The sequence below is a fragment of the Lepus europaeus genome, chromosome 15, assembly GCF_033115175.1.
Source record: "Lepus europaeus isolate LE1 chromosome 15, mLepTim1.pri, whole genome shotgun sequence".
NCBI classification, from domain to species: Eukaryota; Metazoa; Chordata; class Mammalia; order Lagomorpha; family Leporidae; genus Lepus; species Lepus europaeus.
The window spans coordinates 33029542-33049160 of record NC_084841.1 but is presented as its reverse complement, the minus strand read 5'-3'; the positions used below and the strand labels follow the sequence as shown (position 1 = coordinate 33049160).

At 39.4% G+C, this 19619-nt stretch overlaps 1 protein-coding gene across 3 annotated transcripts in view; it reads left to right on the top strand.

The window, feature by feature from the left end:
* The window catches only part of TTC33 (tetratricopeptide repeat domain 33), a 71921-nt gene extending 56309 nt beyond the window's left edge, over window positions 1-15612 (top strand). For all 3 annotated transcript variants that reach the window (XM_062211874.1, XM_062211873.1, XM_062211875.1), the window contains exon 5: window positions 8967-15612. In XM_062211874.1, the coding sequence (XP_062067858.1) occupies window positions 8967-9320 (354 nt within the window). In that variant the 3' untranslated portion in view covers window positions 9321-15612. The remainder of the gene's footprint in view (window positions 1-8966) is intronic.
* Window positions 15613-19619: the final 4007 nt, after the last annotated feature.

Sequence of the window (19619 nt, the reverse complement as noted above, 5' to 3'; positions counted from 1 at the left end):
AGCCTGTAGGGTTTCTGATGAGAAGTCAGCTCTGAGTCTAACTGGATATCCTCTGACATTATTCTGGCATTTCTCTGGTGTACTTTTTAGAATCTTTTCTTTATGTATTATTGTGAAGAGCTTGACTGTAATGTGTCATGGTGAGGATATTATCTGGTCATGTCTATTAGGAGTTCTAAGTGTTTCTTGTACTTGGACATCCCTTTCTTTCTCCAAATTAGGGTAGTTTTCCATAATTATTTCACTAAAAAGGCCTGCTAATAATCCTTTCTCTCCATGCCTTCAGGTATTCCTTAGACCCTATGTTGGATCATTGGATAGTATTGTGTAAATCTACAACAGTGTTTTTTAGTTTTCTAATTTCTTCTTCTTTTTTTTTTTTGATCTGACTGTAAAATTTCCAGAGATTTGTCTTCTAATTCAGGTATTCTTTCTTCTGACTCACTGAATCTGTTGTTAAGACTTCCCACTGCATTTTTTTTTTTTAAGATTTATTTATTTATTTGAAAGTTACAGTTACACAGAGAGGGAAGGAGAGGTTCACTCTCCAGATGCTGCAATGGCTGGAGCTGCACCAATCCAAAGCCAGGAGCCAGGAGCTTCCTCTGGGTCTTCCCTCCCTGGTGCAAGGGTCCAAGGACTTGGGCCATCTTCTACTGCTTTCCCAGGCCATAGCAGAGAGCTGAATGGCAGTGGAACAGCCAGGACTTGAACCGGCGCCTATATGGGATGGGGCAGCTTTACTCACTACACCACAGCGCTGGCCCCTTCACTACATTTTTAATTTGATCTATTAAATTCCTCCTTTCTAATACTTCATTTTGATTTCTCTTTAAAATCTCAATTTCATGTGAAAAATTTTCCTTCATGTCATGTATGGATTTCTTTAATTCATAGATTTGCTTCTGGTTATTTTTTTTTTTTCTTTTTTTTTTTTTTTGACAGGCAGAGTTAGACAGTGAGAAAGAGACAGAGAAAGGTCTTCTTTCCGTTGGTTCACTCCCCAAATGGTCGCTATGGCTGGCGCGCTGCGCCGATCACACTTGCCTGTTCTACTAGTTTCTGTGTTGCATTTTGATTCCTCCTTAAGATTTCAGTTTCACAAGAGAGATTTTCTATCCTGTCCAGTAAGTATTTCTGTAGTTCAAGAATTTGTTTTTTTTTTCTATTTTTTTTTTTTTTGACAGGCAGAGTGGACAGTGAGAGAGACAGAGAGAAAGGTCTTCCTTTTGCCATTGGTTCATCCTCCAATGGCTGCCACAGCTGGCGAGCTGCAGCCAACATACCGTGCTGATCAGAAGGCAGGAGTGAGGTGCTTATCCTGGCCTCCCATTGGGTGCAGGGCTCAAGGACCTGGGCCATCCTCCACTGCACTCCTGGGCCACAGCAGAGAGCTGGCCTGGAAGAGGGGCAACTGGGACAGAATATGGTGCCCCGACCGGGACTAGAACCCTGTGTGCCAGCGCTGCAGGCGGAGGATTAGCCATGGCGCCGGCCAAGAATTTGTTTTTGAAAACTTCTAAATGTTCTTATCATAAATTTGTTGAAATATGTATCTTGCATTTCTTCTATCTCATCATCTTCATAATCTTGGGTTGGGGTGTCTTGTTAATTTGGGGGCATCATAATGTCTTCTTGTTCTTGTTTTCTCGGTTTCTGTGTTTGTTGCTTGGCATTGTGGAGATATTCTTTGCATTCTTCTTCCCTCGCTGTGGTGTTTTTTTCTTGTTATACTTTGACTGTATTAAGTGGACTGTCTGCTTATGGAGGAGCCTTAGAGGCTTGAGATAGGTATGGCCCAAGAGCTCTGTTTGGTTCTTCAGGGTTAAGGGTGTGCCAAAAGTGACACACTCAGGTTAGGCATGGTAAATCTCTCTCTCTCTCTCTTTTTTTTTTTTTTTTTGATTCAGAAGGGAAGTAATATTACACAGCTGAGTGGAATTGAAGGTAATCAGCTTCCGATCTCTGGCTCCTGTGGGTATATCATTCATTTGCTCTTTCCCAAGGACCACACAAAGAATCTGTGCTGCCCTCAGTGTGGGCTCAAATTCTGTAGTCGCCCATCGTGTTGCCAACATTACCAAATTGTAGCGTCTCTGGAGAGTACTCACGTGAACTCCGTGAGTTCTCTCACCCAGTCTCTCTCTCTTTTTTTTTTTTACTCTCTCAGTTCATTAGCTCCACACATTCACTAGGTCCTAACCTCTTGTTATTTCACCCCCCTAGAGTCAGGTTTTTCTGTTTGCCTGAGGGCAGGCACAGCCCTGAGGTTATGCAGCTTTTACATATGTCCAAAATGGCGCCTGTTCTTTGTCTTACTCGCCTTTGCGAGGTGGGTGGAGAGAGAAACTCGACCATACTGGTCCCCCCCCTTTTTTTTTCCCTCTCTCCTCTAGTTAGCCTGCTGAACTTTCCCCGGCGGGGCTTCAAGCCTCGTTCCCTCTAGGCTCTATCTGCCATTTCCCCACCAATGTCTCGGGTTACTGAGGTGCCTCACCTCCCCTTCCAGCGCAGATGCATAGACTCGCGGTTGGGCTCCGGAGCCGTGGGTGTTGTTGCTCTCCCCGTAGGTCGTCCGTGTCACATCCACTAGATCCGGAAGAGTTTCCTCTGCAGTTTTTTCCCTGAGCCTTTCCCTGAAACCACAGTAACTCCACTTTTATTAAACTATCTTTTCCTGGGCTATCAGTGTGCGTCCTCACTATTCAGCCATCTTGGCTCCGCCTTATAATGCATCTTGTGTGAATCTCTTTGTGTTCATCCTACTAGTTTCTTAGATCTGAATGTCCATTTTTTTTTTTCAGATTTGAGAAGTTTTTAACTATATGTCTGACTGAAGAATCCTTCTAGTCTTTTCTCTTTACTCTTTCTGAGACTCCTATAATATATAAATTGATCCACTTTAAGGTGTCCGATAAGTCCTTCATGCTTTCTTTGTACTTTCTCATTCTTTTCTCTTTTTGCTCTTGTTAAATAATTTCTAATAACCTGTTTTTCTGCTCATTGATCCTTTTCCTGCTTGCTCTAGTATGCTATTGAACTTCTCTAGTAAATTTTTCAGTTCATTTATATTCCTTTAGATTCATGAATTCTGTTTGGTAGTTTCATATATTTTCTGTATCTGTTGATGTTCTCACTATGCTCAAGCATTATTCTCTTGACTTGGTGAGTATTTTTTGGTGTTTTTTTTTTTTTCAGATTTATTTTTTTATTTATTTGAAAGTCAGAGTTACACAGAGAGAGAGGAGAGGCTGAGAGAGAGAGAGGTCCTCCATCCGATGGTTCACTCCCCAGTTGGCCTTAATGGCCGGAGCTGCACCAGTCCGAAGCCAGGAGCCAAGAGCTTCCTCCAGGTCTCCCACACAGGTGCAGGGCCTTGGGCCATCCTCCACTGCCTTCCCAGGCCATAGCAGAGAGCTGGGTTGGAAGTGGAACAGCTGGGTCTGTAACTGGCACCTGTTGCTATGGATTTGTTCTGAGAGGAGGAGCGCGGTGGAGGCAAGAGGCGTGGAGTCACCACATAGACACTGGGAGTCGGGTGAAAGCAGGCCAAAGGTGAGCAGCCCACAAACTCGTTTATTTCAGTTGGTGCAGCAGCTTATATAGCCAAGGCAGCCAATCTGGTCAATCGCTAACCAATCACTAGCCAGTCACTAGCCAATCACTGCCTGTTGCCAGGCAGGCTCCTTTGCCAGGTCGGTTCTGAAGCCATTCCTGAGTAACTGATGCTCACTTGCCAGCGATCATCTTGGCACAGCCTTCTCATTCCACCACAGGCGCCCATATGAGATGCTGGCGCTTCAGGCCAGGGTGTTAACTCACTGTGCCACAGCACTGGCCCCTGGTGGTTATTTTGAATTCCTTGTCAGATAAACCATATATCTCCATTTAAAAAAAATTATTTATTTATTTATTTGAAAGAGTTACAGAGAGGCAGAGGCAGACAGAGAGCAGACTCATCAATCCATTGGTTCATTCACCAGATGGCCACAATGGCTGGAGCTGCAACAGTCCCAAAGGGACAAATGCCATATATTCTCTCTGATCTGTGATAAGTAACAGAGCACCTAAAAGAAAATCTTTAGAAATGAAATTGACAGTTGAACAACTTGCCCTTGTCTTGACTGTCAAGGAACAGTTTCAGTTTTTTTTTTTTTTTTTTTTCAGTTTTTTTCTTCATACTATTTGTTGAACCTTTTACTTAACATAGAGTTAATCATATATGTATAAAGTCAATTGAGGATTGATCTCAGTAAAAAATGAGAGTGAGAACAAAAGAGGGAGGAGGAAGTTTATAACTGTAATGCTGTACTGTAGTTCTGCATACATTCCTACAGACTTACTTCTGAGGGTACAGTTTAAAAACTTGCCCTGAGACCCCAAATCCCAATAAGCTGGGTGGTAAAAATGACATCTTAAGTGTAAAGTGATCATATGGATAGGATTAAGTGTTAAAGTGATCATATAAATAGGATCAAGTGTCTGGTAATAATAATAAATAGAATTTAAAAGGAGTGAATGCTCCAATGTGGGAAGCAGTCCACCCAGCAGACTCACAGAATGACAATTGCTTTAAGTAACACTCTGTCCTCAAAGTCAACCGCTAAGGCTTCCTGGTCTGGCTGAGAAGTCCATGAGAGCATTTCAGGCATGGAAAGCCAAGACAATGTGGCAAAAAATGTTTTACATTAAGGTTTTCTGTGAGTGATACCCTAGTGGAAAGAAGTGGCCATCAAAGAAAGATTGCTTTGCTCTAAAGGGAGGGGAGAACTTCCACTTTGCTTATGGCCCTGTCTAAATACTGATGGAGCTTGTGGATTCAGAAGGCCTCCATAGCCTAAGCAGCTCATGTGAAGAGCCTTTGGTGATCACTGACATCATACATAATAGTGTTACTTGTTAAATTAATGACAGGAGTCACTGTGCGCTAACTCCCTCTGTCCTCAATGAGTTGCATTATGAGAGTTAACTGTAAAACTTGTTCTCAGTTTTTGTTGTATGTGTGTGTGTGTTCGTGTGTGTGCAAATTGTTGAAATCTTTACTTAGAATAGAGTTGATCTAATGTGTACAAAGTTAATTGAAAATGAATCTTAATGGAGAATGAGGCTGGGAAGGGGAGAGGGAGGAGGAAGTGGTTTGGGAGTGTGGGTTGGAGGGAAGGTCTGGTGGAGAAAATCACTATATTTCTAAAGTACTTATGAAATTTGTATTCCTTAAAAATAAACAAATAAATAAATTATCAAAGAGTATAAAACTCTAAGAAGAAAATGTGGGTGAAAATCTTTGTGACCTTCAATTCAGAAAAATTTCCTTAGATATGACACCTGAAGCACAAGCAACAAAAGGAATATAGATAAATTGGACATCAAAAAGAAACACTTTTACCTCAGAGGATACTATAAGGAAAGTAAAAATAAAAACTCAGAGAGCAGAAGAAAATTTTTACAAATCATATACTTGATAAAGCTCTTCTAGAATATATAAATACTCTTATAACTCAAAAGCAAAAAGACAAATACTGAATTGTTAAGTAGGAAAAGGATCTGAATAAATTTTTTTCCAGTGAAGGTATACTTGTACTAACAGCGAATAAGCACCTTAAAAGATGATAAGCAATCTTAGCATCAGGAAATACAAATCAAGACCACACTGAGCTACTACTTAACATCCATTAAGAAAACTGTCCTAAAAAAGCTGGTTGATTGAGAGTATTGCTGGCAGGAATATAAATTGTTACAGCTACTTTGGAAGACAGTCTGGCAGTTCTTCAAAAAAATGAAAAAATAGAGTTACCATATGGACATAGCAATTCTGTTAGTTTATATATAAGAGAAATGTAGATGGTTGTGTATACAAAAACTTGTATGTAAATGTTCATAGTAGCACTGTAATGTCCAGGATGTGAAAACAACTGAAATTCCATCAACTGATAAGTGGATAAGCAAAATGTGGTACATCTATACATTTTTTATTCAGCAATAAAAAGAAATGAAGTATTGATACTCTTTACAACATGGATGAACCTTGAAAGCAATATTTGAAGTGAAATAAACCAGACAAAATGCCACATGTTGTATGTTTCATTTATATGATAGGTACAGAGTAGGCAGAGACAGAAAGATGGATTAATGGTTGCCTAGAATTGGGGTCTTAGAGAATACTAATAGGTGCAGAGTTTCCTTTGGGGGTGATAAATTGTTCTGAATTTGGTTTTGGTAATGGCTGTATAGCTCTCTGAATATACTAAGCACCACTGAACTATATACATGGGTTTAAAATTTTAATGAATATGAGGGGTCAGTGTTTTGTGCAGTAGTTAAGATGCTACTTGGGACACCCACATCCTGCATTAAGTAACTAGGATTGAGTCCCTGACTATTCGTCCAATTTTAGCTTCTTGTTAAGGTACACCCTTGTAGGCAGAAGGTGATGGCCCAAGTACTCAGGTCCCTGTCATCAACGTGGGAGACTCAGATGAATTCCAGGCTCCTGGCTTTGGCCTGGCGCAGCTTCATCTGTGGTAGGCATGTGGGAAGTGAACCAGCAGATCAAGATCTTTTTCTGTTTGTCTCTCTGCCTTTAAAATAAAAATTAAAATAATTAATTAAAAAATCTAGTAAATGCAAATACAATCATCATTTTAACATTTTGTTAGGCATTTACTTGATACATTGAGGAAGTATTTATCTAATACTTCTTTTTATATTCCTAGGGCCATTTGTCTTAGAATATAAAGAATATTCAAGGCACAGTACCCTTATAGAGCTAAGCACATGATTTACATGCTCAGTCACACTTGCTGATTAATTTACTGATTTTTAAATCTTGGAATGAAATTAAGTCATCAAGATTTCATTATACTTTTGATGTTTTGTTATATCAAATTAGAAATGAACTAAGTTTAAGATTGATAACTTTTTAAAATTTAACAAATATTATACAAAACTTCCAATGATTTCTCATTAGGTAAACATCACACTTTTTTTGGCCTGGAATTCTTGCTGCAATTAAAAAATTCATCTACTGGGTTAGATGTTTAGCAGAGCAGTTAAAGAAGCCATTTGAAATACCTGCATTCCTTATTGGAGTGACTGAATTTGAGTCCTGCTTCTGGTTCCAATTCCAGTTTCTTCCTAATGCACACCCTTTGAGGCAGCATGGGATGGCTCAGGGACTTGGGTCCCTGTCATCCATGTGGGAGACCTGAATTGAGTTCTTGACTCTTGGTTTCTTTCTTTCTTTCTTTCTTTCTTTCTTTCTTTCTTTCTTTCTTTCTTTCTTTCTTTCTTTTTTAAGTCCATAGAGCATGGAGTTGAGCCATAGGTTTATTTCAGTGAAGCAGTTTGGAAATCATGCATAGTTTTTTCCTAATACACATTTTCTATTATCTTTTTTTTTTTTTTAGATTTATTTTATTTATTTGAAAGATAGAGTTACAGAGAGAGGTAGAGACAGAGAGCGGTCTTCCATCTGCTGGTTCACTCCCCAGATGGCCACAACAGCCGGAGCTGCGCCGATCTGAAGCCAGGAGCCAGGAGCTTCTTCCAGGTCTCCCACATGGGTGTAGGGACCCAAGCACTTGGGCCATCTTCTACTGCTGTCCCAGGCCATAGCAGAGAGCTGGATCAGAAAAGGAGCAGCTGGGACTAGAACCGGCGTCCATATGGGATGCTGGTGCTTTAGGCCAGGGCTTTAACCTGCTGTGCCACAGCACCGGCCCCCTGACTCTTGGTTTCACCATGACCCAGCCCTGCCTGTTGTGGGCATTTTGGGGAGTGAGCCTGTGGATGAAATATCTCTGTCTCTGTCTCTGTTTCTCTCTGTCTCTCATTCTTTTTCTCTGTATCCATCTCTCTGCTTTTCAGATAAATAAAATAAACTAAAATGTAAAACTGCAGTTGAAATGAATGAAAAAACCCTTTTTCATTCACTGCTTCATATAGTTATTTCTATATATCTATTTTTGATGATATCTGAAGGACCCAGAACAGACTGTAAATTCAGTACATTGTGTGGGATCCTAAAACAGATCTGCTTGCAAGAGAATCCTCTATCCAGAGAGTGAGTATTCTCAGAGAGAATAACACACAGTAGATTTAGACTAGTAGTTCTCAACTGAAGGCAGTTTTGCCTCAGGTACATTTGTCAACATTTGGAGACATTTTGGGTTATCACAATGTGGGAAAGAGAACTATATTGCATCTGGTGGGTATAGGTCAGGGATGTTACTGAACCTCCCACAGTACAAGTAGTGGCTCCCTTTCATTCCAGAAAGAGAATTATCCAGACTTCAATGTCAGTAGTGCTTATATTGTCTCTGATTCAGGCTGAACTGGAGCTCTTGTAAGGGCGATTTAACATAGTAAATAAGAGCGCTCTCGATCCATATAGTCTGAGTTTGCTTCCTAGCTCTGCTGCTTCCTAGCTCACACCTTTGCTAACTGATCTCTGTGCTTCTGTAAACAGTAACCATGTCTACTTCATTGGATTATTATGAGGATGATTGAGTTAATACATGTCAATCTATAGAATAGTGTCTAGCATGTAGTAAACCCCAATAAATATTCGCATTATTAAGATCTAAACTCTTGGCTTCAAAGTTATACATTCCTCATACTTTCCTTATAGTGGTTTTGCCTTGGAAATCCCCAGATTAATATATGTTCTGGTCTGTAAGAACTAAGCAGTGTATTTACTTTTCTTTGAACTCTAATATCTATTCCTCCATTTGGTGGCCTTTAATCCATCAACATTTTGTCAGTGACTTTTTCACACTTCTGTAATGTTTGTTCCCACAATCATTATCCGCTGGCTAGGCGAGGCTTGACTTTATATCCTTTATATTCTATTGCATTAAAGTAATGCATTAGAATGTATACATATATGTGTACACATACACACACACAATTTTATTAAAACTGTTTGTTGTGAAACAAACAAAAAATTCTGACTTTTTTTTCTCTAGGCAATTCGAAGTTTTCAAGTAGCCCTTCATATCTATCCCATGAACCCTGAAATTTGGAAGGAAGACCTTTCTTGGGCAAGAACACTTCAGGAGCAACAGAAAGTAGCAGAGAGGATCAAGAAAAGTGAAGCACCAGCTGAAGTGACACATTTTTCACCGAAGTCCATTCCTGACTATGACTTTGAGAGTGATGAGATTGTTGCTGTGTGTGCAGCTATTGCTGAGAAACAGAAGACAGTTTCAGCAAATAAAACCATGGTTATTGTGTCGGCTTCTGGGACCGTAGAGACCGTAACCGAGAAGGAAGATGGTGCCACACCACCAGATGGATCTGTTTTTATCAAAGCCCGATGAAGCTCTATGTGTAGAGGAATCCTTGGAATCTGTCTTTTTGATTGCCACGTGAAGTTTAGACATAGGAACATTTGCTCTGGTGAAAGAGGACAGAACTCCTGCTTGTAAAATAAATTCTTCAGATGAGGCATGTAACAACTCAGTGGTAGAATTTTTCTGTTGTGTTTCGAGTATGCTTTCATAAGTTATGATTTATACTTTCAAGATTAGAATTCTAAGTAAATTTTTTGATTAATAAACTTAATAGAAATGTATAAATGAACACATTTTAAAGACAGCTTGAAAAGTGTGTTCGTGATTAGTTAACTTGATGGTGAATGTTATTAAAATGCTGACTCATTGACTTGTTTTATGATAAAGTGATTTCTTTCTGTCTTAGAAATAAACCATTGCTCTTTGATTTTTCTTGTTTCACTAGTATAAGTTTATCAGAAAGCTTGAGTATTTTTGATAATAATTTTGATTCAAAGATATTTTGTTCTATGTGGAATCTTTGAAAGTGTGTCTGAAAATGCATGCAGTTGTGTTTATTCTCAGCTTTCTCTGGTTTCTTTGAGTTCTGATTTGTGCTTCCGTTTTCACTTTAAAGTTGTAACAATGGTAGTTTTCTCCTTCAGTATTTGATAAATGTATGAAGTATTGATAAATGTCCGAGTGATTTTTTTAATAAAAGTCTTGTAGTAGATGGGGTAATCCTTACCACAAGTGAGTCATTTTTAAAACAATGACATTATGCGCATGTTATTGAAATTATGCTGCTTAATGATATCAATCAAAAAGCAATATTTTTTCAAAAACTCAAAAAACTTTGAAAACACTTTTAGTCTCAAAAGCTCAACAAACCTTGAAAACTCTTATTTTTTGTTTCTGACTTTCCAGCTGATGATTTAGAATTACTTTTCTAGTAACTTTTTTGAAACTAGTCAGTGAAATGAAAAGTAATTAGAAGTCTAAATAACTAATTTATATCTTTCTAGAAATAAAAAAAATTTAGGAATGTTACTATTAGAGTACCAATTAGTGAAAAATTTTAACAAAAAAATGCATAGAAACTGGATTGTGTTTTTTAGTTCTGTCCCATGAGTAGGAGAAGGATACATTAAGTAGAGTTTATTGAAAGGCCCAAACACATTCATAAATCAAGAGTACCATTGCTAATATGAGTCGCTTGTATGTCATATGTATTGTAGTAAAACTGTGTAGAACTATTGAGTACTGTTACTTCTGACACTCAGGAAGATATTAGTGTAAAATTAATTTTACTTTTCTTAGAGGTAAAATAAACTACTTTGTGTTGAGAAATTTTACCTAACACTGTTGAGCATATAAGTAATGGTCTCCTTTTCTGTGAGGATGATTTTTGAAAATTTTGTTTTTGTGAAATGCTTCTTTCCCATCCTTCCATCCGTCTCTTCCTTCCTTCTTACCTGTACTTCCTTCCTTCCTTCCTTTCTTTTTCCCAGAGTTGGAGAAATTGGCGCTTGCCTTAAAAATTATTTTAAGTTTTCCCCTAAGTCATATCATCAAAAAGTTAAGTCTGGCTGGAGAGGTCAGTTTTAGAGTAATACAAAAATTTACTTTGTTTAATAAGGAATATTCTCATGGGTATTGATAGATATCCATAGAAAGTACTCAATATTTGGTATGTTGTTTTGAGTAATGGATATTTGTTTATTGTGTAATTTGTGGATATTTTTTCCCTTGTATTTTGTAAAGTTTTTTTTAAAGTTTTTTTATTTATTTGAAAGCAGAGTTGCAGAGAGGCAGAGGCAGAGAGAGAGAGAGAGGTCTTCCATCTGCTGGCTCACTTCCCAAATGGCTGCAAAAGCTGGAGGTGGGCTGATCTGAAGCCAGGAGCCAGGTGCTTCTTCCAGGTCTCCCACGCGGGTGCAGGGTCCTAAGCACTTGGGATCCTCTGTTGCTTTCCCAGGCCACAGCAGAGAACTGGATTGGAAGTGGAGCAGCAGGACTTGAACCAGTGCCCATATGGGATGCCGGCATTGCAGGTGGTGGCTTTACCTGCTGTGCCACAGCACCGGCCCCTCCCCTGCATTTTGAAGATTTTTTTGTGTTGTAAGCTTTTGAGAAATTACTTTAATTTACATAATTTCTTATGTGAGAGCAATGTATATATAAATAATTAAGAATAATAAATATGAGAGTAATACATGTAAAGCCCCTTGCAGGTGAGGTGCTTAGTACATGCTTTCTATTTCTAGAAAAAGCTTGTATTCATTTGGAGATATTTTACCTCAGTTTCTTCTGATTTTTTTTAAAGATTTATTTATTTATTTGAAATTCAGAGTTGCAGAGAGAGAAAGAGAGAGAGAGAGAAAGAAGTCCTCAATCCAATGGTTGACTCCCCAAGTGGCCACAACGGCTGGAGCTGCGCCGACCCAAAGCCAGGAGCTTCCTCTGGGTCTCCCATGTGGGTGCAGGGGTCCAAAGATTTGGGCCATCCTCTACTGCTTTTCCCAGGCCATAGCAGAGAGCTAGATTTTGGAAGTGGAGCAACTGGGTCCCGAACTGGTGCCCACATGGGATGCCGGCGCTTCAGACCAGGGCATTAACCCGCTGCGCCACAGTGCCAGTCCCTCTTCTGATTTTAAGAAAGGAGAACTTCTTGGGGCACCGATCCTGTCCCAGTTGCCCCTCTTCCAGGCCAGCTCTCTGCTGTGGCCAGGGAGTGCAGTGGAGGATGGCCCAAGTCCTTGGGCCCTGCACCCCATGGGAGACCAGGAGAAGCACCTGGCTCCTGCCATCGGATCAGCGCGGTGTGCCGGCCGCAGCGCGCCTACCGCGGCAGCCATTGGAGGGTGAACCAACGGCAAAAGGAAGACCTTTCTCTCTGTCTCTCTCTCACTGTCCACTCTGCCTGTCAAAAAAAAAAAGGAGAACTTCTTATTCCTACCTATCTAAAAGTGAGATGTTACTACTTCTGATGCTAATAGAGCGGATGGTTATCAGTTGGAGATTTTTGTTGACATCAGGTTTATGCCTCAGGCTCAAAGCAGACAAGATCTAGGAAGGAGTGCATATAGCCACTCTGTTAAAGAAGTTAGTGTTTCCTCATATTGACATTGCTAGGCAGTTTAGTCTCATCCTTATATTAATATAAGACGTAAAATAGTTTAGATGTAAGATGCAGGAGAAAAAGGAATAATGAGTTACAGAGAAAAAAGCCAGCTCATTTCTCCAGGCTTCAAAAGATGCTTGGTTTAGCTACCACTCACTCTTCTATGCATAAAGAGAAAGATGCATCTATTACTTTGCAAAGATGTGAATACTGATATATGAATCTGTAAAAAAGGTTGCTAGTTGTAATAACACATCTTTTTGATTCTGAAGAAAAATAATTGACGTTAAGGATAGTGGTATAATAAATGTTAAAATCTAAAATGATATTGTTTAATGCTCAGACTATATTGGATATAATTTGTATTGTTTGAAAATTGTTGGAATAGACACTCATTAGTCAGAGTACTGCATATGCCTGATCACTTGAGAATCACTTTCTAGAAAACAGGCTGTTGGGTTATATGAGTATTTATCAGAAATATGCTCGCAGATACGACATAAAACATCAAAAAGTTATGCAAGATATATATATATATATATATATATATATATCATAGGACTGAAATCTGCTGCAACTGAGACCTACATGAACAATTTGATGTTAGTGGTTTAGGTGTGAAAACCTTTTGAACTGATGTTATACATGAAAACTTAAAGGACTTTTTTATTTTCAAAGCTTTGCCTTAGAGTTTTCATGGCTTTAACTGAGCAGCATAATCTTTTCAATTTAAAAACTATGATTTTACATAATTCAAAAATTTGTTTCACTGCTTTTCTCAACAAATTATGAGTCATCTCTTTAAATTTCTTCGCATTAGAAGCTCTTCTAAATTGATTGAATTATGATTTAATGACATAGAGGTATCTAAATGAGTTGTGAGTTGACACAAGAACCATGGTTCCATAGTAATTATCTTCAGTGTGTATATTAAATGTGTTTTTTTCTGAGAGGTTATTATTAAGCTAATGTATTTTATAATTGATGGTATTTAGGATAGAGAAAGGTAGTTGTTTTTTGTAACTAATAATAAAATATGGAAATTTTTAAATAATTTACTTCCTTACTACAGTAAATTAAAACAAAATAAAGGAGTCAATTCCTGAAGTCATGTACCTTAGTCACTTGCAATTAAAAATGGTTACATTGATGGAAGATAAAAGATGGCATGCCTGAATCTTTTTTTAATGTGTGTTAATGTAAACTTCCCTTGTTCTATGTGACATGGTGAATGAAAGCTTGAGAAACGTTAATCACTGGTGGGAAGGGAAAGGCTGGGCTTCCTTTTATAGTGCTTCCTAGTGAAATCGGAAAAGACCCCCTAAAATCTACACTAAAAATGTGGCCCCTTAAGTTTCCCTAGAAATGCTATCTGGTTTGCCACATGTGCTACCGGAATTTGGGGTGCCATGCGATTTCACCACAGGCTTATTATTAAATCCCCAATATTAATAAGCCCAAGAGGGTTCTTGCCTAATATTTAGAGAAGAATTCTAAATATCTCCACAGATAAACGAGGCAGCATGGTACGTTTTAAGCTTCTATTTAGTGAGAAAGATACATAGGAGAGTGAGAGCTTTATTTAAGAGAGTGGTGAATAGGGGTTCATACCAAGCACCTGGAACCAGCCATGTGGATGAGCATCTAGGCCAGGAAGCCTGGAGCACATGGCCCGAAGGCCATGTGCCCTGGAGGCACAGGGCTACAGCCAGCCCCCTCCTGGCAAGAGTCCAGGGAAGAAGAGAGAGCCAGACACACTGTGCCCCAGGCTTTTAACCCACTTCCAAAGAGGAGTGGTTAATTAACCTGATTGGCTGGTTGGCACCCAGGTCTAGCCAGGTAGGGGGGTGAGGTCACACAGGGGCATGGCGAAGGCATGGTCTTCCAGCACACAAACCTAATCAATTTTAGCCTGTATGCCTGCCTACTTCACTAGGACATGCAAAGGATCCAGGTCTCTCACTCCTACCTTTCCAAGAAAGAAGATGGTTTATTAGGTTATACAACTGGGCGTGCTATCTCCTTTTCCTCCTTTCTTTGGATTTGTTATCTCTGCAGAGAGCCTGTGTTGTGGTCTCATGCCAGCTACTTGTGAGTCTTGCTGTACAGGCTCTCCGCTGATGCTTGTGCCGCTCTGCCCATACTGTGGTGAGCAGCTCTAATAGTGGGTTAAATATTAGATAACCATTGTTGGCACAAACCTAAATTATATCTTCTAACCTAGCCTATTTTTAGCAATATGGTTGATATACTCTGCCTGATTCTAACATGGTTTAAGAGTTTGGGGTGCAGGAGACAGGTTATAATTTTATGACTCCCTCCAACTTCACAAAAGTGTGAGTATATTTCAATGTAAATATGAAATAAAAACCAAATGGAATTAATTTCTAATTTTAGATTTTTTGTCATGGCAATTCTATTGAAAATGAATGATGTTAATGAAGAGGCAATAGTGAAAATTTGTTCAGGGTATTTAAAAGGTCTACTGATGGAGTTGTGATGCACCGTAATATTGCCTCTAGATTTAACTGGAAAAATATAAAACAAATTATGATATCCCTTGCCCCCCATCAGCTTTCTAAAATGGGCATAATTTAAATGTAGTCAAGAACTGCTAACATTTCAGACAGATTGCATATACAATGGTGGTTCCATAAAGCTGTATGGTTCAGTGGGATCATAGTCATCTTAGTTGTATAGATAGTTTATGATCTTACAATAACTAAGTTGCCTAATGATGCTTTTCTCAGAATGTATCCCCATCATTAAGTGATGCATGACTGTATAACAATGCAGTCATTTTAAGTTTATAGTTTGGAGACATTTGACAAATGTGAACATCCACTTAACTAGCACTATCATCATGATACAGTGTCCAAAGATCTTTTTCAGTGAGTTCCCCTCCACCCTAATAGCCAACCCTATTCATTTACTTAACTGCTTTCTGTGAGCATAAATTAGTTATAACTTTCCTAGAATTTCAAATAAAAAGATCATATAATGTGTATTCTCATTCTGTCCGAATTTTTTTGCTTAACATAATGCTTTGAAAACTATCCACCTTATTGCTTTTATCAGTAATATGTTCTTTTTATTGCTGAGTAATATTCTATTGTATGGACGTACCACATTGTGTTTAGCTGTTCATCTGTTGGTGGACATCTAGGTTGTTTTGATCTATTGAGTGCTGATCTATTATGAATAAAGCTGCTATGTACAGACATCACAAATCTCTTTGTGGACCTTTGTGTTCGTATCTCTTGGTAAATACCTAAGGATGAATTAATTGAGTCATGATAAATTTATGGTGTAACTTTAGAAGAGGCTGCCAGACTTTCCCAAAGCATCTGTACCATTTTGTATTCATGTGTTAATATGAGTCAGCATCAATGTGTTAAAGAAGTTTCAGCTGTTCCACATCTTTGTCAGTGCCTGGTATCATTGGTCTTTTTAAATTTAGCCTCCTTAGGAACTCCGTGTGGTTTCAGTATGCATTTCCCTAATAATGTTGAGCATCATTTCATTTGACATTTGTATATCTTCTTTTGGGAAGTACATATTCAGATATTTTTCCCATTTTTATTTGGGTTATCTATTGAGTTGTAAGAATTTTTTCTTCACATTGGGTAAGTGTCCTTTATGAGATATATGTGCCTTGAGTATTTTCTCCCCATTTATATCTTATGTCATGTTTTTTTTTTTGCTATACTTTTTATTTTTTAATCATCTTTAAAGTTAATTAAAATGCATATTCTCAAACTGTCTTGATAAATATTCTCATCAGTTAAATGAGTGAGGGTTGCAGAACTTGTATCTTTTAAAGAGTAATAGTTTTTAACCTTGAAGTCTAGCTTATAAATCTTTTTACTTTTTGAAAGTGCTTCTTGTGTGCTGGAAAATATGTGCTTATCCTTGAATTACAAAGATTTTCTTTGTTTTTTTTTTTTTATTAGAAGTTTTGTAGTTTTAGCATTTATTATTGGTCTGGAACCCATGTCAAGTTAATTTTGGTGTATGGTATGAGGTAAAATTTGAGGTTCATTTTTAAAATTTTTAAGCATTTTTAAATGTTATTCCAACACTATTTGTTGAGAAAGCTTTCCTTTTCTATTAAAATATCTTAGTATCAGCTGGCACCATGGCTCAATAGGCTAATCCTCCACAGGTTAAAGCCCTGGCCTGTGGTGCCAGCATCCCATGTAGGCACTGGTTCGGGTCCTGGCTGCTCCACTTCCTATCCAGCTCCCTGCTAGTGTGCCTGGAGATTAGTGGAGGATGGCCCAGGAGCTTGGGCCCCTGTGCCCATGTGGGAAACCCAGGAGAGACTCCTGGCTTTGGCTTGGCCTGGCCTCAGTCATTGCAGTTATTTGGGGAGTAAAACAGTGGAAGGGGCTAGCGTCACGGCTCAATAGACTAATCCTCTGCCTGCGGTGCCGGCAACCCAGGTTCTAGTCCTGGTCAGGGCACCGGATTCTGTCCCGGTTGCTCCTCTTCCAGTCCAGCTCTCTGCTGTGGCCCGGGAAGGCAGTGGAGGATGGCCCAAGTCCTTGGGCCCTGCACCCGCATGGGAGACCAGGAGAAGCACCTGGCTCCTGGCTTTGGATCAGTGCAGTGCGTTGGCCGCAGCGCGCCGGCCGTAGCGGCCACTTGGGGGTGAACCAACAGAAAAAGGAAGCTCTTTCTCCCTGTCTCTCTCTCACTGTCCACTCTGCCTGTCCAAAAAAAAAAAAAAAAAAATCTTAGCATCTTTGTTGAAGCCAATTCACTGTGCATAAGAGGGTATAGCTGAGCTCAGCATTCTGTTGCACTGATCTGTCTGTCCAATCTTCTACCGTACTGTCTTGATTACTGTAGCTTTATAGTAAGTCTTATATATCAGTATGATTTTTCCAATTTGCCTCTCTTCCAAAATTGTTTAGCTATTTTGGCTTATTGACCCTTTCATATACATCTTAGAATCAGCTTATCCATATCTGCATTAAAGCCCACTGAGGTTTGTGTTGCCATTTGACATTATTCATTACTTGATAACTCTCATTGTTTTTTCTTTAATTTTTCTTAGTAATGCCTTTTAGTTTTCAGTAAGTCTTGCCCATATTTTGTTAAGTTTACTCCAAGTATTTCACATTTTCGATGTTACTAGGAGTGTTTTTAAAATTTGGGTTTGCAATTTTGATAACTAATACATAGAGGTGTATTGATCTTGTAAGAAAGAACCTTGATAAATTCATTTATTGTATTCCATTTTTAAAAAAGATTTATTTATTTGAAAGGCTAATATACAGAGAGGGGAAGGAAGAAAAGAAAGGGAGGAAGGAAGGGAAGAAGGAGGGAGGGAGGGAGTAGGGGGAAAGAGGAGGAAGGAAGAAGTATGGGAGGAAGGAGGGGATATAATTTTTTTTTAAAAGATTTATTTATTTATTTGAAAGAGTTACACAGAGAGAGGAGAGGCAAAGAGAGATAGAGAGAGAGGTCTTCCATCTTCTGGTTCACTCCCCAATTTGCCGCCGCAATGACTGGAGCTGCACCGATCTGAAGCCAGGAGCCAGGAGCTTCTGGATCTCCCACGCAGGTGCAGGAGTCCAAGAACTTGGGCCATCTTCCACTGGCCACATCTTCCCAGGCCACAGCAGAGAGCTAGATTGGAAGTGGAGGAGCCCAGACACAAAGCGGTGTCCATATGGGATGTTGGTGTTTCAGGCCAGGGCATTAACCAGCCGCGCCACCATGCCAGCCCCAAAGGAGGGGATATCTTTTATCCACTGATTCACTCCTCAATAGCTGAGGCTGGACCAGGCCAAAGCCAGGAACCAGAAATTCCATCCTGATTTTCCATATTGGTGGCAGGGGCTCAAGTACTTCTCAGGCACATTAGCAGAAGGCTGGAACAGAAGCAGAGTAGCCAGGACTCAAGCACTGATATGGGATGCCAGTGTGGCAGCTTAACTGGTTGTGCGACAATGCTGGCCCCAGTTGTTACTAGTTTTTTTTTGTTTGTTTGTTTCTTTAGAATGTTCTATGCACATTATCATGCCTTCATAAAGACAGTTTTCCTCTGCCTCTCCAAACTATATGCCTTTTATATCCTTTTGCTTTATCACATTTGTTAGAACTTCCAGTGTAATATTAACTAGAAGCTGTGAGAATGAACATTTTTGCTTTGTTTGCAATTTCAGTCTTTCACCATTATGTATGATGGTTGCTGCAGGCTTTTTATACACAACTTTCTTTTTTTTAGATTTATTTTATTTATTTGAAAGACAGAGTTATAGAGAGAGGTAAAGACAGAGATAGAGGTCTTCCATCCGCTGGTTCACTTCCCAGATGGCTACAGTGGCCGGAGCTGTGCCGATCTGGAGCCAGGATCCAGGAGATTCTTCTGGGTCTCCCATGTGGGTGCAGGGGCCATCTTCTACTGCTATCCCAGGCCATAGCAGAAAGCTGGATTGGAAGAGGAGCAGCTGGGACTAGAACTGGCGGCCATATGGGATGCTGGCACTTCAGGCCAGGGCATTAGCCTGCTGTGCCACAGCAACGGCCCCTATACATATCTTTTATTAAGTTGAACATTTTTTCCTCCTTAGTCTTTTTTTTTTTTTTGACAGGCAGTGTGGACAGTGAGAGAGAGAGAGACAGAGAGAAAGGTCTTCCTTTTACTGTTGGTTCACTCTCCAATGGCCAATGCGGCTGGCGCGCCTCGCTGATCCGAAGCCAGGATCAGCCAGGTGCATCTCCTGGTTTACCATGTGGGTGCAGGGCCCAAGGACTTGGGCCATCCTCCACTGCCTTCCCGGGCCACAGCAGAGAGCTGGACTGGAAGAGGGGCAACCGGGACAGAATCCGGCGCCCCGACCGGGACTAGAACCTGGGTTGCCGGCACTGCAGGTGGAGTATTAGCCTATTGAGCCATGGCGTGGACCCTCCTTAGTCTTTTAAACATTGTTTAAAAATGTATTTTCTGCATCCATGAGATAATCATTTGATACTTTTCAAGTGTTAAGTTAGCTATTTTTGGGATAAACTCTACTTAGTCATGTTGAATTATTCTTTTTAGATACTGTTTGCTTCAATTTGGTAATATTTTATTAAGGATTTTTGTGTTTATATTTATTAAAGATATGTAGTTTTTTCTTGTAAAATGTCTAATTTTCAAATCAAGATAAAGCTGATCTCATAAAAAAAGTTCAGAATTATTTTCATCTATTCTTTTCTCAAACAGTTTC